This window comes from Heliangelus exortis, chromosome 26, assembly GCF_036169615.1.
Source record: "Heliangelus exortis chromosome 26, bHelExo1.hap1, whole genome shotgun sequence".
Lineage (NCBI taxonomy): Eukaryota > Metazoa > Chordata > Aves > Apodiformes > Trochilidae > Heliangelus > Heliangelus exortis.
Genome location: NC_092447.1, coordinates 1,068,632 through 1,092,736, shown reverse-complemented (window position 1 = coordinate 1,092,736; position 24,105 = coordinate 1,068,632). Strand labels below are relative to the sequence as shown.

The 24,105-nt window shown below is 59.4% G+C and overlaps 3 protein-coding genes across 12 annotated transcripts; all 3 read left to right on the top strand.

Moving 5' to 3' along the window:
* The first annotated feature begins 1,190 nt into the window (after window positions 1-1,190).
* On the top strand, window positions 1,191-5,589 carry LOC139807845 (myelin protein zero-like protein 2). Of its 4 annotated transcripts, none has more exons than XM_071769273.1 (7): window positions 1,191-1,465; window positions 2,761-2,924; window positions 3,248-3,473; window positions 3,782-3,908; window positions 4,255-4,315; window positions 4,770-4,865; window positions 5,075-5,589. In XM_071769273.1, exons 1-7 carry the CDS (start codon window positions 1,423-1,425, stop codon window positions 5,252-5,254), a joined length of 897 nt encoding a protein of 298 aa, XP_071625374.1. In that variant the 5' UTR covers window positions 1,191-1,422; the 3' UTR covers window positions 5,255-5,589. The 4 variants fall into 4 exon arrangements, with proteins under 4 accessions (XP_071625374.1, XP_071625373.1, XP_071625372.1 ...); XM_071769272.1 differs by having other exon boundaries at window positions 1,192-1,465; window positions 3,779-3,908; XM_071769271.1 differs by lacking the exon at window positions 1,191-1,465 and having other exon boundaries at window positions 2,362-2,924.
* A 123-nt stretch (window positions 5,590-5,712) lies between these two features.
* Window positions 5,713-12,480, top strand: SCN2B (sodium voltage-gated channel beta subunit 2). 3 transcript variants are annotated; one of them, XM_071769278.1, is made up of 6 exons: window positions 5,713-7,465; window positions 8,745-8,894; window positions 9,662-9,729; window positions 9,830-9,996; window positions 10,249-10,459; window positions 10,647-12,480. In XM_071769278.1, exons 4-6 carry the CDS (start codon window positions 9,847-9,849, stop codon window positions 10,844-10,846), a joined length of 561 nt encoding a protein of 186 aa, XP_071625379.1. In that variant the 5' UTR covers window positions 5,713-7,465; window positions 8,745-8,894; window positions 9,662-9,729; window positions 9,830-9,846; the 3' UTR covers window positions 10,847-12,480. The 3 variants fall into 3 exon arrangements, with proteins under 3 accessions (XP_071625379.1, XP_071625378.1, XP_071625377.1); XM_071769277.1 differs by lacking the exon at window positions 9,662-9,729; XM_071769276.1 differs by lacking the exons at window positions 8,745-8,894; window positions 9,662-9,729.
* Window positions 12,481-16,455: 3,975 nt separating this feature from the next.
* Window positions 16,456-23,782, top strand: SCN4B (sodium voltage-gated channel beta subunit 4). 5 transcript variants are annotated; one of them, XM_071769133.1, is made up of 6 exons: window positions 16,771-16,897; window positions 17,168-17,463; window positions 20,252-20,415; window positions 20,559-20,784; window positions 20,977-21,106; window positions 21,216-23,782. In XM_071769133.1, the coding sequence occupies exons 3-6, from the start codon at window positions 20,314-20,316 to the stop codon at window positions 21,307-21,309; spliced, it is 552 nt and encodes a 183-aa protein (XP_071625234.1). In that variant the 5' UTR covers window positions 16,771-16,897; window positions 17,168-17,463; window positions 20,252-20,313; the 3' UTR covers window positions 21,310-23,782. The 5 variants fall into 5 exon arrangements, with proteins under 5 accessions (XP_071625231.1, XP_071625234.1, XP_071625235.1 ...); XM_071769134.1 differs by lacking the exons at window positions 16,771-16,897; window positions 17,168-17,463 and adding exons at window positions 17,483-17,875; window positions 18,577-18,690; XM_071769130.1 differs by lacking the exon at window positions 17,168-17,463 and having other exon boundaries at window positions 16,456-16,897.
* Window positions 23,783-24,105: the final 323 nt, after the last annotated feature.

Here is a 24,105-nt window from a genome sequence, read left to right as displayed (position 1 = left end):
AGGATGCTTTGGCATTCTGCACTGAGATTTGCTGCACCAGCTGAGAGCTTTGGAGCTGAGCATGAATTTTTTTCTGCCTTTGTAGGTCGTGTGAGCACGAGCATGGGTTGCACAGCAAACTGTGTCACAGCAGAGCTGCAAACAGCAGACAAACTGCACAGCTCTGCACTCCACCTCCAGAAAAATCAACCCCCAAATGGGTCATGTTTCTTGAAAGGCAGATCTGAGAGAATTCCAGAAGGCTTGCTGCCAATCTCAGGATTTTGTTTGTGGAAAAGGGAGGGTGATGAAGGGCAGAGGTGGTTTTACATCGTTCACTGCAGGCAAGACCACCAGGCACTGACTGGAAAGACACAGTGACTGTTTCTCAGCCCAGAACAGACCCGTGGGTCTCTCAGAAGCTACTTCTGGCCCAGTAATCCCTGTCTGAGCCTGTCCCAGGGTGTTCTTGATCTTCTTTTGCTGAGAAAAATGCATCTGAAAAGAAAAAGGAATTAGCAAACATGTCTGGCCACGTACAGAGATGGAAGATCTCCGGGTGGATGAGCAACTGCAGGGAGGAGCCTTGCCCACTCCCTGCTCGGGCTCTGCAGAGCCACAGGAGCTGTTCCTGCTGCTCCATGGTGTGTGTGCACAGCTGGCATGTCCCCTGTCACCTCCCTCCTGCCCAGGATGTCCCTTTGCACCGGGATCCCCAGATTCTGCATGGAGTGCCAAGGGCATGGGTGCTGCCCCTGGGAACTTGGTGTCCCAGGACCTCAGACCCATTGCTGTGACTCTTGCTCCACTCCTTTCACAGTTACTTTAACTCCTTTCATGGTCCTAGAAATATCTGGGACCTTTTCCTCTTCCAAGCCTTACTGAATATGGTCTTAGAGAGTTATATGGCAGGTGACCAAATGTGGCACTATCTGAACAGACCCTAACATGTTCCAGCAGGAATGTTTGCTGTGTCCAGCACCCTGGAGCAAAATGGTGATTTCTGGAGCAAGCGGTCTGTGTTTCTAGAGCCTGTATCCCAGCTTCTCTGGGTTTGTAGTAGAAAAGACCATCCCATAGCTTTCTGGGCAGAATTAACACCTATGAGCATCTCAATTCAGTTGCCAGAGCCTTGAGCCCCCAAACCACCGGAAAGATTCATCACTTAGGGGGAAATGCAAAGGTGGTTCAGGCAGAGCCCTCCCCCATACACTTTCTCTTCCTCTCCAGGGCTCAGAGCAGTCTCAAACCAGAGAAGTATCCGACATCTGTGCTTCAGTGGGGTTCCTGGCTGGAATAGTGGCTTAAATCCAGGCAGCAGCAAAGATTGTGTCCCTCTCTAAAGAAGTGACCTTGGGATTCAGCTCAGTTGCTGAGCTGGGTCCGTGTCCTGACCCAGGGACAACGCTCAGGTGCCAGTTCTCCTGTTCTTTTCAGGATAAGATGAAGGTGTTGCTGAGCCTGACTCTGATGCTGACATGGCTGGGTAAGGTGTGAGTTATTCTGGTGGTTTTTGTTTACCTTGCTTGCTCTCCTCTCTGCCTTTGCTGAAGGACCCACTGGTTCCTCTCCTCCTGGGGTTCTGCTGGCAGCACTCCTCTGGGCTCCAGGTGCTGCACATTCCCTTCCTGCAGAGCTCACGTGTGTACATAGGCTTCAAATCACACCAGCGTCCCTGGATGGAGTCCTGTACTTATTCTGCTGGGCTCCAAGGCTGCTTTGGAAAAAGTAGAACTGCTTTGCCAAGTCTAAATATAGGGGAAGCTTTCCAAGGTATTGATTTTGGCTCTGCCCGAGGCAACTGGGCTCTCTCGCGCATCTCTGCTGGCAAATATTTGTCATTTTCAGCTCCACAGCTGGTCAAGACCAAGGGAAACCTGTTTGGGAAGCTGTAGCACTTTGCATGTATTACTTACAGGCCACCAGACAAGCACTTGGTCCTTTGCCAGGGCCCAGCCCTCGGTGTCTTGTGGGCAGACTGGGCAGAGAGGGTAAGGCACCGGGAGAAGCTCCCCGCTGGATCAGCTCGCCTGGCTCTCAACAAACAAGTGCCAGAGCCTCAGCCACTGTTCTTGGGAGGTGTTTCCAGCACAGACCCTGGAGCACAGGGTTCCTCTCGAGGAGCTCCAGTGGTGTTTTCTGCCCCGCTCCTTCCCCCTCCTGCCACGCGCTTCGCGTGCGTGCGGCACCGTGCAGGCAGCCACCTCCTCCTTTTGTGTCGGCTCTGTGATCTGCCTCTGGTTTGCTTTGTTTTTTCCACTGTCCGGCTGCTCTAGAAACCCCAAGCAGTAGTTAAGTGGCTAGACGAGTCTCAGCCCAGGGTGAGGAGCCTGTGAGCAAGGGGTGAGGAAGCCAAATGGGCAGGTTGTGAAGGAGGAACCGAAATTCGCGTGAGGCTCTCGCATCGCCCCCGGCCTGCAGCAGATGAGAGCGGTGCTGGTTCTGCCAGCCCTGACTCACGGGAACAGCCCTGCAGGAGCTGCTGCAGCCTCTGGCTCGGGGACGCGGAGGGCTGGGGTTGTGCTTCCCCACTTCCCTTCTGCCTGGCTGGTTGGGCCAGCGCAGAGCCCAGAGGATGTGCTGCCCCGCATCCCCGGCACGCCGAGAGCAGGGGTCAGGGCCAGGTTTTGCCCACACAGGGAGCAGGGCCACTCCGTTGGGCTCTGGGCTGGTCGGTGCCGCTAGCCCCAGGCGTGTCTGGAGAGGAGACATCGATGGGGACAAGCAGGCTGCACCTGGCCGTCCTCCCCGTGCTCATCCTGCTGTCCTTGTCCCCGGCAGAGCGAGGCAGCGGGACGGCTGGATGGGTGTTCACAGAGCCTCAGCTGCGAGCCAGCGCTGGGGACTCTGTCCTGCTCCAGTGCCTCTTCCTAGACCCAGTGGCCAAGGGCTGGACCATGGCCAAAGTGGACTGGCTGCACATGGCAGGAGTCGGCAGGAAGGAGGTGGGTCGGTACCGGGGGCTGTGGGCAGCGGGGCAGGGGAGAGTGACCCAGGCAGCCTCGCCGTGGGGAAGCGCGGGCGCCTGGCACGGGCCGTAAGGAGGAAGTTCCCCGTACGTGGCAGTGGGAATCTTCCACCCCTCCTGGTGTTTCCCCACCGCAGGGGAACCACAGCCACGGGTGTTGTGTCCTGGGGATTTCCAGGAGAGCGTGGGAATGCGTGGGTCCTTGTGTGTGCTGTGAAGGAGATCTGAGGGCTCTGCAGCGAGGAACGGGGCAGTGCTGCCATGGACTCCCTTCACCTGCTGCTGTCTGTGCCCTGGCAGGAGGAGATGGTGTTCTATTACTACAGTGACCAAAGCATCCCCGTGGGCCGTTTCCGTGGCCGGGTGCAGTGGCAGGGGGACATGTCCCGTTGGGATGGCTCTATTCAGCTGCAGGACGTGCAGGTGAATGACAGTGGCACCTACGTCTGTGAGATCAGACTGCTCCAGCACAGCAGCATCTTCAAGAACCACACGGTGCTGCACGTCAGCCCCACGGGACAGAGAGGTACATGTCCTCCCACTGCTCCCCTCTCCTGTCACTCTGCTCCAACCCACACAGAGGGGCTGCAGAGGCTCCAGGAGGCACAGACCTGCCACCATGGTTGTTCTGCTGTGGTGATGGAATGTATATATTAAATATATATGTTAAATATACATATTCATTTATTTTTATAGATATATATACATAATATAAATATCTATATATTGATATATATAAAACGCCTATCACCATATTGATAAACACTCTTTGGAACCACTCTGACAGTGGGGTCTCTGTGTGTACCATCCCCTGCCTTGGTGTCTCCCCAGCAGGACGAGCAGCCGCAGGTGCCCAGGAAGCTGCAGCTCCAGGAGATGTTGGGTTTTGGCCTGTGACCGTGGGCTGTAGCTGTGTGGCTGTTGTGCTGGCTTTCCTGGCTGGACTCAGCCTGAGGAGGAGGTAATCAACAGTAGCTGTGGGTTTCTGGGGCTGAGCAAAGCATTTCTCACAGCCTCCCTGTGCTGCTCTCCATGGCCCAGCAGGGCTGGAGCTGTGGGAACCAGAGGGTTCATCATCCCCAGCACCAGCGGGGTGCAGGCACCTGCTGCCCTCTACTGTCATGCTGCCCTGGCTGGTCCCTTCTTTGCTCCCAAACCTCCTGGGGCTCCCATCATGCCAGCAACAGGGACGACCTGGCAGGGGCACATGCAAAGGGACCCCAGTGTCCCAGGGGAGGCAGGGCAGGGATAGGAGGAGGAGGTGATGCTTCTTGCCAAATCTGACACTGCTGTTGCCTCCCTTCAAGGTCTGCAGCCAACGTGGCCCTGGAGAAGACTGGGAACCAGGCCAGCAAGATGAAAACAGAGGTGAGAGCTGAGTCGGAGCTGAGTGGGGGGACACTGCCAGAACCCGTGGGAACCAGAGAAGAGGAGGGATGTGGTGTGCACAGGAGGGCTCCTTGCTGTGCCACCGGCTGCGTGGGTGGTTGGAACCATCCCCAGGTCCTGCTGTTTGTGTGGCTCCCAGTGAAGAGGAGGAGCTGATGGAGCAAATGCTTCCCCAGCAGCTGGATGGATGCCTGGGCCATGGGGTTCTCACACAGCTGGTTGCTGTCCTGTCACTAGCTAAGGCTGTGTCCTCAGGACACAGAAGGGTCATTGACATGAGGTGCACTGGGCTGGGGGGCTGAGGAAGGGGATCCCTCCCTGTCAGGCATGAGGGGCTGTTTGCTGGCCAGCTGTGGCTGTCAGTTTGACTGGGCTAAGAAGGTCCTCGTGTATTTGGGGCTGAGTTCCAAGTGCCCTGATCTACCCCTTGTAGGAAGCACTTTACTCCTCAATCCCTGGAGCTGAGGCACCCAAGGCTGAACAGAAAGCAGGGAAGAAGAAGAAAGCTGAGGAGACCTACATAACCATGGTGAGGAGGCAAGCAGCTGCCTGAGCTGAGGCAGGCAGGGGCAGGTGCTGCAGCTCTAGGGCTGGTGTGACCCCCTGTGTCACCAGAGTGATGACACCCAGAGCCTGACCCCTCACTGCCCACACCAGACAGTGACATCCCTTGCTTCTTTCCCAAACGGGCCCCAATACCTGTGGGGAGGCTCACGCCCTGTCCTTTGGTCCTTGCAGCATCCCTCTCCTTTCCGGGAGAACGGTGTCTACGTGGAGCTGGCCAGGAGAGTGATCCCAGCAGAATGGATGGCAGAGGGGAGACAGAGCGATGGACAAAGTGAAGAACCCTGCAGCAGACCAGAGGTGGCACTTCCCTGGGCTCCAGAGGGGGGAAAACAGCCGTGTGGGAGGATGTAAGCCCCTTAGCCAGCAGGTTGTGGGCGAGCTGTCTCTGTTCCTTGGGACAGGCCAGTGTTCTGCTGCTGGCAGCTGTGCTACTTCTCTGCGTGCTCTGTGCCAGAGTCCCTGCTGGGGAATGTCCCACCCTGGCTGGCTGCCAAGGGACCAGGGGAGAAGGGGGGCACAGCCCAAGCTTTGATCCTGGTGGGTGCAACTCCAATTCCTGAGAGATAATGATCCCTAAGGAGAGCCTTGGCAGGGGGAGGTGCAGCGGGAGCTGTGCAGCCGTGGCACTGGTATCTCCTGAAGTTAATAAAGCTCAGGGAGGCTTCCCTGTTCCTGGCTTCCTTTGAGCTCCTGCTTAAGCGTGTGATGTCCAAGTGTGCCAAAACTGCCTGGCCCGGGAACCCCCGCACCCACGTGGCACCCACGCCTGCCCCACTGGCTCTAGGGAGCCAAATAGGCTACCAAGGGGAGGGGTGTGTGTGTGTGTGTCCCTTTGCAGTGGGAACGACCCTCCCGGGGCTGTGCTGAGCTCCCCCTCTGCCCTGGCTCTGCGGTGGCTGGAAGGGTCCGTGCCCACTCGTGTCTTCCGTGGGAGCAGCAGCACCTCTGCTCGCTCCGGCACCTGGGGATCGCTGCCCTGGTTGGGGGGAGCCCAGCAACCCCCCCCCGAGCCCTTTCCCCGGTGCTGTGAGCCCAGTTCTTGCTCTATATATAGATGTTTGACACCTCCAGGTGCCGGGGGAGAGGGGGGCCGGTGCCCACCTCCCACAGCGCTGCTGCCGAGCGCAAGCTCCGGCCCGCTGCACGCCTTGGTTTCACGTTGACACCCTCCTCTCTTTTCCTGGCTGAAGCCAAGCAGAGGGGTTGCAGGAGGAACCAGGACCCAGAGCTGGGTTTGAGGGAGTCTGGGGGGGTGCATTTGACTCCCCTGCTTCTGCTGGGTCGTGGGACCCGTTGCAGCAGAGCAGAGTGAACTCTGTGTGTCCTGTGTGGTTGGGAAATGGCTGTGTGCACGGGGAGGGTTGGCTGCATGGGTTTCCTGTGTTCACCTCAGCACTTCTCTGATGCCTTCTTTCCTAGCTTCCCCCATCTCCCCTCCTGAAGCTGGTCAGGACATCTGCATCCCTCTTGCCTCCCCCTTGCCCCATCCCTTCCTCCCCAGGGCTCTGGTGCACATGAACTGGGATGCCCTCTGGCTCCAGGACATCCCTCACCTTTCTCCTCACTACTGCAGCAAAGCCCACCACCCCGGGTATGAGAACCAGGTGGCTGAGCAGCTGCTGTCACTGGCTTTCTGGTCTCCATGAGGTTACTTCCTGCACTCATCCGGGCAGCCTTAATCCAGGCTTGGAGTCCATAGTCCAGAAGATTCCTTGGCAGATGGTGCAAAGGGGGCCAATGACCTCCAGCCCTTGTATTGCTGAGCAGAGCCTCCTCATCTCGAGGGTTGGATGCATCCAGGTGGCCAAACCTCCCCCTGGCATGCTGGCTGTGCAGGCTGCCTCCCTGGGGGACCCCTCTGCTCTTCCCTCCTCTCTCTCTTCTGATGTTCCTGGGCCCAGCTGGGCTCTTGAGAGCAGGGAGTGCTCTTGTGAATGGTGTGAGCAGAGCTGGTTGCCATCCTCCAGCATTGCAGAGGTGACACATCTGCATGGTCCCACCACAAGCAGGGGCTGCAGGGGTCCCTGGGAGCCCCCAGGCTCAGGCTTGTGCTGTGGGGTGCTGGCCAAATCCCTGAGCTCCTGGACTCCGAGGGAAGAGGATCCATGGGCACTGCTTGCTCCAAGGGCAGGTTTTGCAGGGCAGGAGGGAATCCTGGCAGGAACCTGCTGCTGGGCTCGGGGGGCTGCAGGAGATGCTCTGGGACACAGCCCAGCAGCAGCCCTGCGAGCAGGAGCGCCGGGAGCTTTCGGCTTTCTGTTCAGGAGAAAATTTTTCTGCCCTCCCACTTCCTCTGCTGGAATCCACCAACCATAGCATTGAGGCTTCCTCCAGCAGCTCGGCTCCAGCCAGCCATATTCGGCTGTAGAAATAAAGCAGCTCTAATGTTATATGTCACCTGCAAATAACCCGGGCGTTCGAAAAAAGCAAACCACCACCACCAAAATCCACACCAACACCACGTCCTCTCCATTACACAAAAGTCCTTCAAAATGAGCCTGGAAGCCTGGCTCCCGCAGCCCACCTTGTTCCTCACTGGCCTCAGCTTGCTCCTCTCACTGGGTAAGTGTCGACTTGACCCCTTGCATGCTGCCAGGGGAGAGCATCCAGGCTGGGGGGAAACCCCCTTCCTGGCCAGGAGCCCCTTCCCTATATGTCAGCCCGGAGAATCCCCCCTCCTGTTCCCAGGGAAGCAGCAAGCGATGCTGTGCCGCAGGGATGGGGCGGAGGTGGTCTGAAATGCACGCCAGCCAGGGTGACCTGCTTTTGGGCAGGGTGGGGGGTATGTTGCAGCTGCCTCTTCTCTTAAAAAAAAAAAAAAAAATAGCACCTTGCATCCTGCTTGCTGGAGGTTTTGTTGAAGCACGAGGCTGTTTGCATGCCAAGCAGAGGTGGGGGCTGCAGTGGGGTGCAGGGACAGCTCTGGCTGTGTGGTGGCTGGTGGGCTGCAGGTGGCTTGTGACTGTCCTTTGGCTTCTGGATGGCTTCTGGGGTGGCAGGCGCTGGGCTGCAGGTGGTGCAGGGGGTGGGGGGAACTCTGTGCTCTCTGCATTTCTGCCCTGCCCCAGAGCCAGCGGCGTGTGTCAGCAGGTTTGGGTCTATATTGATTGGAAAGGGGAATGCATCACTTTTTTGAAGTGCTGTTTACACTGTCCCGGAGCTCCTGGTGGGCTGCCTTTGCTTTAGGAGAGAGGCCAGGAAATGGAAGGTAAAAAGCCCTTTAGAAGCTGCGTGTCGTTTTACCCCCAAGCTCAGGGTGCAGGGTGTAGTGTGACAGAATGCTGGGGAGCCTGCGCAGCACCTCGGGCTGCAGCCTGGGCTGTTGGTCCCAGAGTTTTTCGGGGTTTCTTTCCCCACCTCTGTTGTCCCTTGGTGCTGAGTTTGGACCCATGTCCATAGCTGCTGCCTATAGCATGCCAGCTGCCTGTGAGGACCCTCTGGCTGTGGTACGGTCCTGAGCAGAGCTGTCCCATCACTGCAGAGCCCGGGAGAGGTCATGGTGGCATCTCAGCCCTCTGCAGAGCCCTGGGGTGCCATCAGCTCAGGCCCAGATGCTTCTTCCTTCCTTTGGGTGCTGCCATTTGTCCCCATGCACCAGCTCTCCCCATCTTTATGCCTCCAGCACCCCGTGGGGACCCCACCCTGCACTGGGGCCCAAGGGTGCTTATTTGGGCCCCCCAGCCAGCACGAGCAGGGAGCCTTCTCCAAGGGCTTGATTGTCCCTGGGGGGCACTCCTCTGCCCCCAGAGAGCTGGCCTCAGGGTTCACACCTGACAGCAAGGCTTGTGCCTTGAGGGAGCTGTACCTGCAACCTGGAAAAGCCTCTTTTCCCTGGCTGCAGAGCCTGGCCCCTTTCCTGCCCTGCTTGCAGGCGGAGCGGCTTAGCCAGCGGAGCAGCCTTGACCATGCATCCAGCTTGGCCACAGGGCTGGAGTCAGGAGCACCTCAGGAAGAAGATTTGAGAGCAAAGAGCAGCAGCCCAAGGGGAGAGGTGAGGTGATGGGAGAAGCACCTGCTGCCAGTGTCACTTTCCTTGCCGGGTGCAGAGCCTTCTCCCAGCAGTCTTTCCAGGGCTCTCCATCCCTCTGCTTCTCGGGGCTCATCCCTGCAGTTTGCAGCTAGGTGGCTGCACAGGAGCCCATCTCGGCGTGGGCACCCTCCCCTTTGCAGGCTGGGAGGAGGTGCTGGATGCAGGCGCTGGGTTTTTTGGGGCTGCTGGGGGCAGGTGATTTCCCCGTTTCTCCGCCTCAGCCATGGCCAGGGTGCAGGGACCGGGCTTGTCCTCCCCGGCACTGGCTGAGATCTTGACCCTGTCATTCCCAGCTTGGAGAATCCTTGCGTGAGCCACCGCCGGGAGGGGGGGAGCATCCGCATTCCCGCTGCAGCCCCCGGGGGCTGTCCCTGGCAGATCCCAGCCCTCGCAGCCGTAGTGCGTCCTGCTGGGAAGGAAATCTGATGAGCGCAGCCATAAATTTCTCCGCGGCTGTGGCGCTGAGCCCTGCACGCTGATGCTGCATTCAGCCCTTCACACAGCGGGATCGATTCTGCAGCAGGAAAACCTGGTTTAAGTGGCAGGGTGCAGGGCTTGCCTGGAGTCAGCAGAATTTGGCACCAGGCAAAACCAGGCCAGGCATGGTCAGAGGGTTATCAGCCCTTATCAGCAGAGCAGGGCCAAGGGATGGTGCCAGGGCTGGGGCTGCTCCCCTTCCTCCACCCCCCACCCCCTCCTTCCCCGTGTCCTTTGTCACTTCTGTGCAGGGAAACCCTGGTCTTGGCTGGCCACAAGCATGGTCTGTGGGTGGATGTGCCTGAAAGACAGCCCCAGGGTGAGCTCTGTGCAGGCAGCTGCTGAGCAGGGTGGGATGGGGAGCCTGGCTCAGCTTGGGCCCCTTTCCTAACTCCTCTGTCTCTCTGTCTCTGTGGCAGCACCCACGGGCTTGGGCATGGAGGTCATGGCTCCTGCCACCATCAATGCCTTGAACGGCTCCTCTGTGAAGCTCTCCTGCACCTTCAACTCCTGCTACAAGGTGGAGAACAAGCAGTTCTCCCTCAACTGGACATACCAGGAGTGCAGAAACTGCTCTGAGGAGTTGGTGAGTCTTGTCACGGGTAGGGATCTGCTGGGAGGTCCCGGGACCAACTTGAAGTAGTTGTGTGTGTTCCTTGGGGTTTCCGTGTGCGTGGCAGGACAGGCAGAGGAGATAACTGGGGATGGAGCAGCTCAAGGTGCAGCAGGGGTGTGGAGCCGGGGCAGCCCGGGAAGGGGAGGGGGTCCCTGGCCAGGCAAGGTGAGTGCATGGGGTGCCAAACATTTCCTCATCTCCTCTCCCACGCGGGCTGCCCAGTTCCTGCAGTTCCGGACGAAGATCATGAACAAGCAGCTGGACCGCTTTGGGAACCGGGTGGAGTTCACTGGGAATCCCACCAAGTATGACGTGTCCTTCACCCTCAAAAACGTGCAGCTGGAGGATGAGGGCACCTACAATTGCTACGTCCTGAACCCCCCGGACAGGCAGCGGGGCCACGCCAGCATCAGCCTGAAGGTACTCACCCAAGGTAAGTGGTAGAGTGATCCCCTCTGCTGTCAGGCACCCATGGGTGCCAGGCTGTCTCTCTGCTCTCCCTCATGCCCTCACCCCGTGTTGCACATGCAGGGTTTGCTCCTTGGTGGTAGGGGTGAGCCCTGCCTGTCCCATGTTGCTCCAGGGGCTGCGTCCCCTGAGCCTGTGCCTCATCTTCCCAGAGCCCCCAAAGCACGACTCGACAGTGGCTGTCATCGTGGGTGCCTCTGTGGGCGGCTTCCTGGCCGTGGTGATCCTGGTGCTGATGGTGGTGAAATGTGTGCGCCGGAAAAAGCAGCAGAGGCTGAACACGGACGACCAGAAGACGGAGGAGGAAGGGAAGACAGACGGGGAAGGCAACCCAGATGAGGGCACCAAGTAACACCCCCCTGCCCGCCCCTCCCTCCTCACCCCTGTACAGTGTGACCCCCCCTTGATGTGCTTCCCAGAGCGAGGATTCCTGTCTCCCCAGAGCATCCCTCCTTCCATCCAAAAACACACCCGGCCTGGAGCAGGGCACAGAGAGATGGTCCCTGGAGCCTGGCCACAGCAGGCTGGGCTGGGGAGGGGGCTAGGGTGCCAGGGGGCTGCCCCTGGGGCTGAGCAGGGATTGGCTGGGCATGGTTGCAGTGCCCGAGCACTGTGTTGGGGCCTGGGGAGGTGATGTGGTGGGAAAACCCCACAGATGGAGGGCTGGAGCCAGGGGGGTGCCAGGAATGGCAGAGGGAGCCAGGCAGACCCTTGCCTCTAGAAGAGAGCAGAGGCCAGCAGCATCTGCCCTGGGGTTCACATCCCACCCCCGAGACACTCCTGGGGCATGGGCACTGGTGTACCCATCCCCAAGGGACCCTTGAGAGCTGCCTGTCCCCTCCCTGTGAGCCCTGTGTGCCAGTGCTGAGGGTGCCATGAGAAGGGGTTCATGCTCCCCCTCAAGGAGTGCCCCAGCCTGCCCAGCAGTGGGTGGCTGGGTAACCAGCATCAGCCCACTCTGGGTTTTGGAGCTGCTAATTGCTCCTGGTGTGTAATGGATGTACCCTTCTGCCTCTCGGGCTATTTTTGGGCCTGAGCATCTCAGCCAAAGGTGTCGGGCTGACTTTTTTTTGTTTCCTTCTTGGGGAGAGTAATACCAAGGGAAAATATTCTGCTGACGTGCCAAACCGAGGTGATGGGGAGCAGCAGGGTGCAGCTGCTAGGGATGGAGAGCTGCTGAGAGGGAAAGGAGTTTTTTGGGCACTTGCTGGGAAGGACTGGGCATAATGGTGAGCCCAGAGGCTCTGGGACCCCTGAGCAACCTTATGATGCTGAAACTGCCACCTCCAGCCTCCCTGCAGAGTACTGCACAACCCGTAACTGCCAGGGCAAAGCACTGCCAGCCTGCACCACCACGGCCCCATGCCTGCTTGTGGCAGCCCCCAGAGCTGCCCTGCCTGCAGTCAGCAGTGCCCTGGGCAGGCAGGAGCCAGGGAACAAAGGGACAGCCCTGGGGTCCCTGCTCTGCCCCCATCGCTCTCTGCCCGGCCCCGCCTGCCCTCCCCATCCCTCTGCACCTCGCTGGGCTCCATGCTGCTCCCCATCCCCTCCTCAGCTGGAATGCTCCGTGTCTCACCGTGGGGCTGCCCCCCCTGCCCACGCTGAAGGGCTTTCCCCATGCAGTGCCAGTGGTGGGACTGCTGGAAGCGGGACTGAGCTGGCAACTTTGCAGCCAAAGGCCCCTGACAGTCGCACATGACCCAGTCTCGCATCTGCCTTTCGTTTCTTTTGTGCACTATCCTTGGATTGCAACTTGCCAATGCATCTGTATGTACATAGCTGTACACAGCAGAGAGGTTCTCTACAAATATATATATATATATATATCTACACACAGGTGTACACAGGAGGCGCCGGTATTGCTCGTAACTACGGTTTTGGGGTTGCGCCTTCTGGTTGGGCTTCTCCTGCCAAACGCTGCCGAGTGGAGGATGTTTTTATTGCTCTTTGTACAGTCAAACGAACAAAAGAACGACCAAATGCAAACTTTGTGGTCGATGCTTTTGTGCAGCTGCCTGATGGAGGGGCAAAACAGGGTCCCTTGTCCCTGCTCTGCCTATGAGGTTTGCCCAGGGGGTTTGGAAGGCTCCTCCTGTGTGTGCCCGGAGCTTGGTCCCACTGGGGCACCGGTTCTGCTCTACATGGAGCTGGGGTGGGCAGCTGCAGTGGAGCCCAGGGCATGCTCCAAGTGATTGACACCCAGAACTGGGCTCCTCTCCCACTTAGCAAGAGCTCAGAGGCACAGCCATCGACCGACCCACCGAGAGACACAAAGGAGCTCTGGCAGCCGCTCTCCCTCCTGCCTCTCCTGGCTGCCCTTCACACAGGAAACTCCTGCACATCCCATGGCTGCACACAAGGGCTGCCCCCCGCACCCACTGCCAGCCTGCCCAGCTGAGGAGGGGGCAGCACCCCCAGTCTCAGCCCTCCCAAGTTCTGCCTGGCTGTCCCAGGTGCTGTGCCCATCACACCTTGCCCCGTGTCTGCGGAGACCTCCCCGCAGGGATGCTGCTGTTGCACCCAGCCTGGGGGGGAGGCAGCCTGACAGAGGGGTGAGTGCAGGCAGAGGTCATGGGGGACCCACAGGCTGGCAGTTTGGGGACACCTCTGGGACAGCTGCTGGCAGGAGGCTGGTGAGGAAGGGCAGCACTGTGGGACCATGGAGATGCGGCGAGGGTGAGTTTGTGACACAGCAAGGGAACCAAGGGCATGGACTGCAGCCCCCCAGCACTGGGGCTTCACAGATCCAGAGCTCTGACTCTGGTGTTGCAGAGCAAGAGAGCAGCTCAGGAGATGGAAGGGACTTCCCCCGTGCTGGGACCCCTCTGTTGTGCAGACACAGGGGCTCCTGGGGTGTCTTGGTGGGGGGGGCTGGGGCTGCTGTCCTCATGATCCTTCAGCCTGGCTGTCCTGCTCACGGGGCTGGGGAGTGATGAGGGGGGGACAGGAGAAAAGGATGGGTTGGGGCAATGAGGTGCGGGGAGCCAAGGGATGTGAAGGGCAGCACTGGGGAGCTGGAGCAGGGCTGGGGAGGGTCGGGCAGGGGAGCCCCCGGCTGTCAGGATGAAACTTTCTCCTGGGACACAGGAGAGTTGCCTCAGCGTTTTTTTTTCAGATGCCTCTGCAGTGGCTGCCTGGAGACACTGCTTCTCTTTCCCTGCTTGTATGGAAGGGCCCATGAGAAAGGCAAGGAATCTGCTTGTCCCAGGGGGGCTGCCTCCTCTGCCGGTGGGACCCAAGGGGGCAGCGGGCAGGACAGCTCTGAGCAGAGAGGAGGAGGAGGCAGGGAGAAGGGAAAGCGTTGCTCCAAGGAGAGCTGCAGGCAAGGGAGAGCTGAGAGTGATAAAGGCAGCCAAGCACTCACCCGCAGTCTGTGTGCCCGGGACCCCTCGCTCAGCTCCTGGCCGGAGTGCCTGGCCCAGCCAGGATGGTCCTGCAGAGTGGCTGATCACTGGGAGTGCCTTCTGCCAGCTCCCGGGCTGCTGGGCCACCTTGTCTTGTAAAGGTCACAGCCAGAGGACCTTGCAGTAAATATAAGGTGCTGATGGGAAGATCTGTTCCAGCGTTGTCACCTCCTCCATTGGCAGGAGGGCTCTGCCTGCTCCTGTTCTTGGAGCTCAGCATCCCTCTGGCTCTGGGAGGTTTGGGAAAGGGCTGGGACTGTCTTCAAGTTGCTGCCAGGACTGGGGCCAGCACTTTCCCTGGCAGGATGCTCCAAGGCAGCCAGGGCCAGTGCAGCGCCTGCTGCATTGAGCTGGGAGGCTGCAGCCCAACTGCTCTGCTCAGCCCTATCTTGCTCTGTACCCACGTGGAGGGAAGCAGGAGCCTTCTTCAGGAAGCAGCCTGGCACTTTAACCCTCCCAGCTCCATTTGTGCAAGATGAGAGGGAGTGAGAGGGACACAGGGGGGCTGACAGCCACCGTTCCCCCCACGCTGGCAGTCTGTGGCCAGCTGGCAGGACCCCTGAGCCCTTCTTCCTGTCTCCCTGGGGAGGTGACAGTGTCTGAGCAGAGGGTGCTCGCCTTCCCTGAAACCAGACCCGGTATCCTCGTGCTGGACTCAGCAAAACAAGTTTCCGCTGAGCCGCAGTATCCCCGGGCCCCATGCTGGACACCTCAGCATCATGCCAAAATCCCAGGGCCAGCTGTCGTGTGTGTCCTTCCCTTCCACACGGGCTGCAGGAGAAGCTGCTCTTGGGCTGCTGCCCTTCCCAAGCCTGTGGCGGATGTCTCATGGGATCAATCAGCCGAGGAGACCGTCCAGAGCTGCCAAGTGTGACAGCTCCATCAGGCTCTGGTGACAGCCAGCGTGCTGCTCCGAGCCCCGGGGCCGTGTGGCCAAGAGGCCATGGCTGGCCAAGTCTCCCAGGTGGGCAGTGCTGCTGCTCCCCACCTCCCTGCCTCCAAAAGGATTTAGGGGGGGAATCCCAAAGGCAGTTTGGCCAAAACACACCCCAACTTCACCCACCTTTCTGGCAGCAAACTTGGCAGAGACCTGAACGTCCCAGGAAGGAATCCTCCACACATAATGGACTCTCCCTGCACCAAGGTATGTGTGTTACTCTTTCAGGTTCCCAGTGATGGAGGTCTCTGTGGTCCTGCTCACTGGATGGTGAAGAGGCCAGCCTCATTTTCCCCCACCTCCCTGTGACCACCATGACCCTAGCAGCCATCATGGCACCTTGCAGGGATGATGGGCATCCCTCGACCCCTTCCAACCTCCCTGCTGAGCTGCTCCTCAGAGGCGTGCCACTCCCTGGACCATTAGCAGGGCTCCAGCAGACACAACACTCCTCCTCTTGCCTCAGCACACTGATTGCCTGTTTATCAGTGCCTGCAGCTCTGCTCACCTCACTGCATCTATCACCTCACTGTATCCATCACTTCTCTCTATCCATCACCTAGCTGTATCCATCACCTCTCTGTATCCATCACCTCTCTGTATCCATCACCTCTCTGTATCCATCACCTCTGTATCCATCACAGACTCCTGCTGAGGCACCTTCTGCTGCATCAGCAGAACTCTCCACGACACTCCTGCAGCACCGGCTGCCAGCACTGCCCAGTCTCCTCTGCCTGTACTTTTCCTGTCTCTCTTGCCAGCTCTGCAGCCCTAACTCCTCAACCCCCAGGCCCTGCTGGCACTCTCTCAAGGTCCCCTGGGATGCCCCTGTCCCCTGCCAAGCCTCCTGGCCAGGTGGGAAGGAGAGCAAGCCGAAAAAGGGGGCTGGAGTGGGGCTGAGAAGTCTCTCGATGTGTCCTGGAGCTCTCAGGCCATGGCACCCCAGACATGCTGGTGAGGCTCCAGGCAGCATCTATGGGTAAGCTACCCCCCAAAAGAAGCAGTCCTGTTTGGGGAAGCCATGTTGTACCCAACAAGGGCAGCACAGTCTCACACAGCCTGCAAGGTGAGCTTTGCCTGGACACTGCCAGCGTGGGGAGATGGTCAGTGCTGTTCCCACAGGGTGAGGATGGGAGCACCTCCTCCCCCTTCCCGCCATGCCTGTTCTTGGGGTGCGTCACCTCCCGCAAATTGCTGCTCAGCACAGGGGTCTGGCTGCCTGATGGACCTGGGTGCCAAGGTAAGGCTCTATCTTTGCACATTGTGTCATTAGAGGCTTCCATTAGCAGGACCCCTGCCACCGCTGGTTGGGATGTGGTCTGCTGAAGGTCAGCTCTAATGGATGGCACCGTGTGGAAAAGGTTGTGGAGACATGAACTTTTGTGCAGCCAATTATCCCGGAATAAGCTCGCGGTGAGAAAAATAAGGTTTTTTATGTGTTCATTCCCTTTAGTGCTGGGTGGGCTCTCCCTGCAGCCTTGCCTGTCTGTGTCCCCATCTGTGGCTGCAGAGTTGCCCAGGAGTTAGAGGGGTGCTGGTAGCTACAGGGGGACAGAGGGCAGGCAGTCTGGTGGCGTCACCCGGGGGTCACCTCAGCCTCGGCCCCTTCTGTTATCCTGCCGGCAGCAGCGGGGGATGCCCCCAGCCTCAGTGGCACTTTGTCACTTGAAAAGCTGGCCCGGAGGCGTCCCCCGCAGGGACTTCGTCCCGCAGCCCCGCTTGCGGTCATCAGCCGCGGCCGCGCCGTCGGTGCCGGGAGGGCAGAGAAAGGGGCATCCTGGGGGGCTGCCCGGGGTGTGCGAGGCCAGCAGCCGGCGTGCGGGGGTCCGTGGCGGGGCAGGTGGTGCTGAGCTCCCCGCGGGAGGATGCGCGGTCGGGGGGAGGGCTCAGCTCGGCCCCGCCCGGCGCGGCCCCTCCCGGCGCCGCTCGCCCTCGGCGGGGGCGGCCAGAGCCCCGCCGCTGCGGGCCAGCACGGACCGGACCGGCACCGTACCGACCCGCTCCGCCGCCATGGCCCCCGGCTCGCCCGCCGCCGTGCCGCGCCTGCTAACAGCGCTCCTGGGTAAGGGGGGCTGCGGGGGCCGGCTTCTCCCCGGGGACCGGCTTCTCCCCGAGGACCGGCTCTGCCTCCACCCTGGGGACCCCGCGGCGGGGTGGCACCGCCGGATTCCAGCCGCCCCCTCGTCTTGCCCGGGGCGCGGGATCCCCGCTCAGCCGCCCCTCTGAAGCCGCTTTGCATCGCCCCGCCGGGGGCTCGGCGGCTGCTGCTGCTGCTGCTCTGGTGACTTCCCCGTCCACAGCTGCTAATGCAATAATTATCTCTGCTCCGCAGACGGAGGGTCCGGCCGAAGCACTGAGGATAAGTGACTTGTCCAAGGTGACTTCGCAGCCGAGTCCGAGAGCGGACTCTGAAGTCCCCGGCTCCGGCCCCTGCCCTGCCCGCCCCAGCCGCTAACATCGCCGGCGCTTTCTTCCGGGAGCACTGCGGCTGCACCCACTTTGCTCTGCTCCGCTCTGCTGCTCCGCGAGCAGGGACCGCTGCTACCTGCCTGCTCACGCCAGCCGGGGGAATAGCCGTAGGGAAGCAATGCACTGCTTCAGCCCAGCCGCCAGCACGCCCGCCGACAGGTCGTTTTCTTTTTACAGTTCGTTTTGTAAAACAGCCTTTCGCATGCGCTTCTGCCCGGCGCGGGGACCGACATCCCCTTCCCCCCCCCCGCAGGACTGCTGCTTGGAGCATGACACCCAGCCCTGTGCCCAGGGACGCCCGCGACCCTCAGCTGCAGGGTGGAGGAGGGAGTCTGCACCTGGCCCCTCCTGGCTGCAGCCCCTGGGGCTGGGTTCAAGCCCCCTGCATCAGCCCTCGCCCACCGGCTGCACTTCTTGCGCCTGTAGGTCGTTCTTGTGTGGACGGGCACAGAGAGCCCGAAACTGATGGCTGCCTTTGCAGCACTTGCTGTCGGGACACTCCCCCGAGAGGCGTTTTAGAGGGCATAGTTCTTAAGTTGCTTTTAAGTGAGCCGGAGGCTAGAGAAGACGTGTAAGTGCCCGGCTCCCTGCAGGATTTGGGTGCTGGTCTCTGGCTGAAAGCGCCGAGCTGCTCTGTGCATGGAGCTGGTGGTGGGATGGGAGGAAAGACTTGGAGATGCTGGTGACCAGGGCACTTGGGGGCCTGTGGTCCAGAGCCTGGAGATGGGAAGCTTTGAGCCTTCCCAGTGCAGTTCTTTCCCTTGGCTTTTCAGGTGAATCCCCTGTGCCCTCTCCATCAGAGCTGTAGTTCCCTGACCAGATTACTAACGGGATGCAGAAAAAGCAGGGGGCTGCCACCAGCCCGTGGGGCAAAAGTGTGCTCTGGGCCCTGGCCTGGACTGCAGGGCTATTGCTGCTGTTGCTGGGGTCACAGGTTGCACACCCAGAGCTGGTGCAAATAGTTCAGGGGCTCCAGAACCCCTTCTCAGGGGGGTTGCAGAGAGCAGGCAGCCAAGGCTGTGGCAGCAGCAAGATCAGCTGCTGCTCCCAGTCCATTCCCTCTCTCCTGGGGTGCCTGGAGGTGTGGGGGGGGTAGCCCGGAGCCCCCCGGGGGGGGGGGGGGAGTTGCTCTGTGCACTGAAGGTTGGGGCTATTGGGGTACAGAGTGCAGCAGCTTTGGGCATGTGGAAAAGTAACGGTGGCAGCTGGTGTGGCAGGCTCAGTCAGTAACATCCCAGCCTCCCAGTGTGTTTTCCTCTGTGCTTTATTTAGTGGTAACGTATCACTCCTGTCTTCCTGAAACCACAGCATGACAGGAACAAGATCAGGCTCCTGTCCTGCAGACAGGAGTGAAAGTGTTACAAGCTGCAAGGAATCGTCTTTCCTGTAAGTAGCTGTCCCCTTGCAGCACCCGGCCTGCCCAGCCATACCTGCAGAGCCAGGCATCCCTCTACTAAGTCATACTCCAGGTAGCAGCGTGATTCCCCTGGGACACTCCTGGCTGTGATGTCCCCTCTGTAGCATCCCCAGGGTCGGCCTTTAAGCCTGAGAGCTGCAGGAGACTTCCATCTGGTGGGAACCCTTCCCTGAGGTTAGCCAGAGCCTCTCAGGCAAAATGAATAGTGCTTCTTTGTAAAGTTAAGTAACTCCTTCCCTGCAGTGCTTGCAATGCAGCACTGCAGCAGGGCCCGAAGCCCAGGATGCAGGGCTCTCGTGCTTGGCTTGGGCTGCGACGTGCCTGGGGAGTTGTTAGCACAGGAATGTGTGGGAGAATAAATCAGCAGCAGAAGCGGCTGCAGAGAGACGCAAATCTGAAGCTGAGAGCCGGGTACCCAAGTTAAGCTGCCAGTGGAGCTGAGGAGCAGCTTGTAGCTCTGCCAGGAGCTGTGTCCCCTTGCTTTGGTTGTCAGACTGCCCAGAGAAAGCTTTGTAGGGCTGGCTGGATCCCTTTAGGGGCTGAGGTCTGTGAAGGGGGAGGATAGTGCTTTGCTGTTTGTTGTATCACATCTTGTCTGTACCGTGCCACACAGGTGGGACAGGGTCCCAGTGGGATGGGGAGTGAGGGTGCTCCCCAGGTCTGGAGCAAAGCATCCTTGTGTCCTCTGGAAAGGGTTTGTGTGGATGCAGCTGGCCCAGCCCAGTGCACAGGGGTGCAGTTCCCATCTCCTGCATGGGACCTCAGGACCTTTCACACATCCCCCTGGCTCTGTACCTGCTCCTGGGTGCATTTCTCCCTGTTAACAGGGAGGCGAGGAGCAGGAGAGCTGTGTTCTGCAGTTTGAAGGTCATCTGTCAGCTCCAGTGGGAGATGATGCTCTGCAAGGCCGGTGTGAGGGGCTGCTGCCCTGGGAGCCCCGTGCTGGGTGGGGGACAGCAGGGTGGCAGAGATCCAGGAGAGCCATGCTCATTAGTGCTCCAGCTCCCTGCTTTTGGAGAACACAGAGCTCAGCTTTGCTCTGGGCTTCCCCCCACCTTCCTTTTGGGCTTTGGCTGAAGGCCTTGTGGATAACATGCAAATCAGGGTTTTTATTTGCATACTTTGTCCGTGGTGATAAAATGAACCCACGCTGCCAGACAGTGCCTGCCCTTCCTCCAGGAGCAGGTCCCCTGTCTCTGCCCAGCTGTCCTGGGGTTGAGGACATGCATGGCAGCCTGCCCTGCCAAAGGGGACGAGGGGTAACAAACCCTTCCTGGGCTCTGCAAACTGGTGCCCATGTGCTGAGACTGTAGGGAGGAGGATGCCATGGGCTCCTGGTAGAGCTGGGAGCAGGACCCAGGGGGGGCAATGACAAAGTCATGCTTCCCCCTGGGAGATGATGCTTCAGCCACAGGTCCCAGGAATCGTTCCTCACCCTATTTCCTTCTGCCTTGAGGGGACACATCTGCAGCCAGAGCTCTGGGAAGGACTGTGCTGTGTCCTCACCCTCCTCCCCTCTCTCCCTGCCAGGTTTGCACATCTTTGCCATCGCCTTGGCCTTGGAGGTGTCAGTGGGGAAGACCAACACTGTGATGGCTCTGAATAACTCTGACGTTCTGCTGCCCTGTACCTTCACCACCTGCATAGGCTTTCAGGACCTCCAGTTCACATGGACTTTCAACTCAACAGAGATGGTGGGTGGCTCCCTGGCCTTTGCCAGCATGTGTCTGTGTGCAGAGATGGGGCAGGGTGCTGGGTGAGGAATCCCAGCCTTCCCCCTGCCTGGGGTTGTTGGGAGCCCAGCTGACCCCCCCGTCCTGCATCCTTGCTGCTGCAGATTTACCATGGCAGAATAAAGAGCAAAACTTCAGAGCCCTTCCTTGTGGGGCGCAACCCGCGGGTCGAATTCGTCGGCTCGACGACCGGGAAGGACAACAACATCTCCATTGTCCTGAGGAGTGTGGAGTTCAGTGATGCTGGGAAATACACCTGCCATGTCAAGAACCCCAAGGAGAGGAACGCACAGCACAATGCCACCATCATCCTCACGGTGGTCCACAAAAGTAAGTGCTGCTCACAGCCCCGGTGCCCCGTGAGTGGCACTGGGACCACGGGGATGCAAACCTCTGCTGTTCCCACCTCAGCTCGTTGTGGTGATGGTGTGGGGGGGTCCTGGCTTCATGGAGGTTGGGGGCCAGCAGCTGGTGGAGGGTCTCTCTGCATTCCTGGGCCCCTCAGCAGCTTCTCTCCTGCAGTGGTGGAGACAGACAACACTGTGACACTCATCATCGTGGGTGTTGTGGGGGGACTCATCGGCCTCCTCATCCTCTTCATGCTCATCAAGAGGGTAGTCCTGTTTATCATCAAGAAGATCCAGGATGGAAAGTGAGTGCCGGTGCTGCTGTTGTGGGACGGGGCTGCACGGGGCTGGGGTGGTGGTGTGAGGGGCTGGGGGGGCCTGGGGGCTGTCAGCTGGCCCTGTGTTCTCCCCCAGGAAGGAATGTCTCGTGAGCTCCTCAGGCAACGACAACACCGAGAACGGCTTGGCCGGCTCCAAGGCAGAAGAAAAAGCACCGTCGAAGGCATGAAACAGCATCCCCAGAGCCCCAGCCCACCCGAGCGGGAGGGTGGGCAGGGGACGAGTCTTCCCCTTTTGTTTTCTTTCCAAACTGCCAACGCTTGAGACATGTTTCTATATTACACACGTGCCTGCAACCTGCACTGCTTCTCGGAAAGGACTTCGGCTGCCATGAGGACTGGGAGCTGCTTGTGCATTCGGACTGGGATGCTGCCAGGACAAGGAGAGCCACCTGCTCCACTCTGAGCAAAGGCAAGAGGGTGCCGGGCAGGCAGGGAAGCTGGGGAGCTCTGGGGTTGAGGGGCAGCCGGGGGTCCTGGCATCCTTGGGGGGCAGATGGTATCTTGTCTGCCTGTGGTGACGCTGAGTTGGAGCAGGCAGGAGCTGCCTGCTCGGGGCAGAAGGTTCCTGGAGCAGAGCAGGAATGCAGATGTAGAAGCTCCTGTCTTCCCTGCTTCCTCAGGGGTCCGGGGCAGGAGGAAGGAGAGAGGCAGGGCTGCTGCTTTGAGGGGCTTGGCTTCAGCTCTCCTGCTAAGCACACTTGAGAACTAAACCAGTGAACAGCCCGTTGCTGCTAGGGCTGTCATCTCATCCCAGCAGAGCTGGGTGCTGTGCTCCCATGGGGCAGGCTGGCCCCGAGGAGCCACAGCTCCTCCCGTGGCAGGGCTGGGGGCTCCAGTGGCCAGGAGCACGTGCTGGCCGTGGTGGGACACGGCAGCGTGGAGCTCCACATTTCACACTCGCTTTGCCCCTGCCCCTTAGCCTTTTGGGGAGGCACTCCCTGGGTTTGTGCTGCTGCTCTTGCTTGCCCTCTCCTCTTTTCCCAGCTCAGCACTCAGAGCAGCAATGCTTTCAGGGCTGGCTCGCCAAGGCTGAACTCGTTACACGGATGGTTTTATATTGGGCTCCCGTGGGAGAACAGCTGAGCACCTCTCCCTTCACCCACAGCAAAATGTGGCACCCCATCCACAAAGCAGGGAGGGGGGAGCACGGCCAAGCCCTTGGGAGGGGAGCTGGGCTGGGGCTGTCCCAGCTAGTCCCAGGCCTGCCACTGTCCCGCTGGGTGACCTTGGGCAAGTCGCTCTGCCTCTCCATGCCTCAGTTTCCCCATCTGTAAAATGGGGGTAATAATACTGCTCTACCTCACAGGGGTTGTTGTGAGGCTTCCTTGGCTAATGTTTGTGAAGCACTTTCAGGTCCTTGGATGAGGGGTGCCACAGAAAGCCACAGGGTCTTTGCAGCAGGGGGGAACCCAGCCCCTTCCCAAGGGCTGCACCATGATGTGGGATGTGAGGGGAATGAGCTACAACTAAGATTGGCTGTGTCCTTCACAATGTGATTTGTTCCCTCTTTCTCCTTCATTTCTGGGGACTCTGCCAGGGAAGCTGCAGGATGTGCAGCTCCCCCATCCCCACTGGAAATTGGGAATCAAAGCTGAGCAGTGATGTCCCTGGCTGCGGGGGGGCTTGCACCCTGACGGAGCTGAATGTAGGTGGGGATTTGGTGGGAAGGCAGAGAAGGAAAGGTTTGGTGCTACCTTTCTTGGAGACTGATGTGGGAGAGGTCAGATCCCACCTGCCTGTTTGTGGGGCTGGTAGTACAGGAGCACCTTGGAGCTTCCCCTGGGGTTTGGGGGCACCCGCTGGAGCGGGGTCGGGTGTTTGGGACAGGAGACAGGCATAGGCACCCATCCCTGGCAGGTTTCTGTGGATGCTGGTGAGATGTGCAAGTGGGAGTCAGGTCCCCAGGATCCCAATCCCCTCTCATGGGGGCAGCAAATCTCACAGGAGGTGTGAGGCTGCCTGCACCCGATTTTTGAAGTGCTCCTGGGGTGAAAAGCACTCTGGAAATGCAAAGTATTGTTAACATCCCATTGTCATACATGAAAGTCTGGGCAGGGAGGTGTGAAACCTCCCAATTGACCCAAGACCCCCCACCCAGCCCATCCTTGGAGGAGATCTCCCATGGGAGAGGACAGTGAGGGGAGGAAGGGATATTTTTTAAAGAACTATTTTTAGCTATCCTAAGCAGTTGGCCTTTTTTAGATGGTATCTGGACCCAGTTCCACTTACCACAGGATATGCAATGCTCTACTATGCATGGATTACTCCTCTGGCTTACTGGGAAGAGTCACCATGACCAGTTCTGAGGTGTGACTCCATACATCCGTGTCCGGGAGCCGCACGCAGCGCGGGGGGAGCGGGATGGTTGGGGACCCTATGCCAGCTCCTGCGGGGTCCCCGACGGTCACAGGGGCTTCGGGGGGTTCCTGGGGCGTGCAGGGAGAAGGCCCTGATGCAGGTGTGTGCTGCAACAGACACGTATGTGTGTAAGCATCTGTAAATATATGTAGGAGATACCTGCGAACAAGCACAGGGTGTGGGTGACATTCTGTGTGATGACTGACAGCACATTTTTGCACTGTAGAGGTTTAGTTAGCTTTGCCTTGAATGAAATAAACTTTATGTTTACTAGAGAAACTAGATCTGGTTTCGGGTTGCTGTGGGTGTCTGTTCAGGCTTACCGTGGCTCCCCTGGGTGCACACAAAGCAGCAGTGGTTCCCACAGGTGCTGAGTGCTGGCTGTGTCCTTTCTCTGCGGTTACTCACCCCAGGGGGATCACTGCCTGGAAAACAAGATCACTGCCTGGAAAACAGGATCCCTCCCTGCCCTCTTGCATGGGAACGGGCCTGATTTCTACTGGGGCTTGCAGTAGTTGGAAGTGAGCTAATTCTGATGAGCTTGTGTGGGGTCATGGCCCAGGTCCACGCTGAACTTTCTTCGTTGTGTACAGGAACAGCTTGTC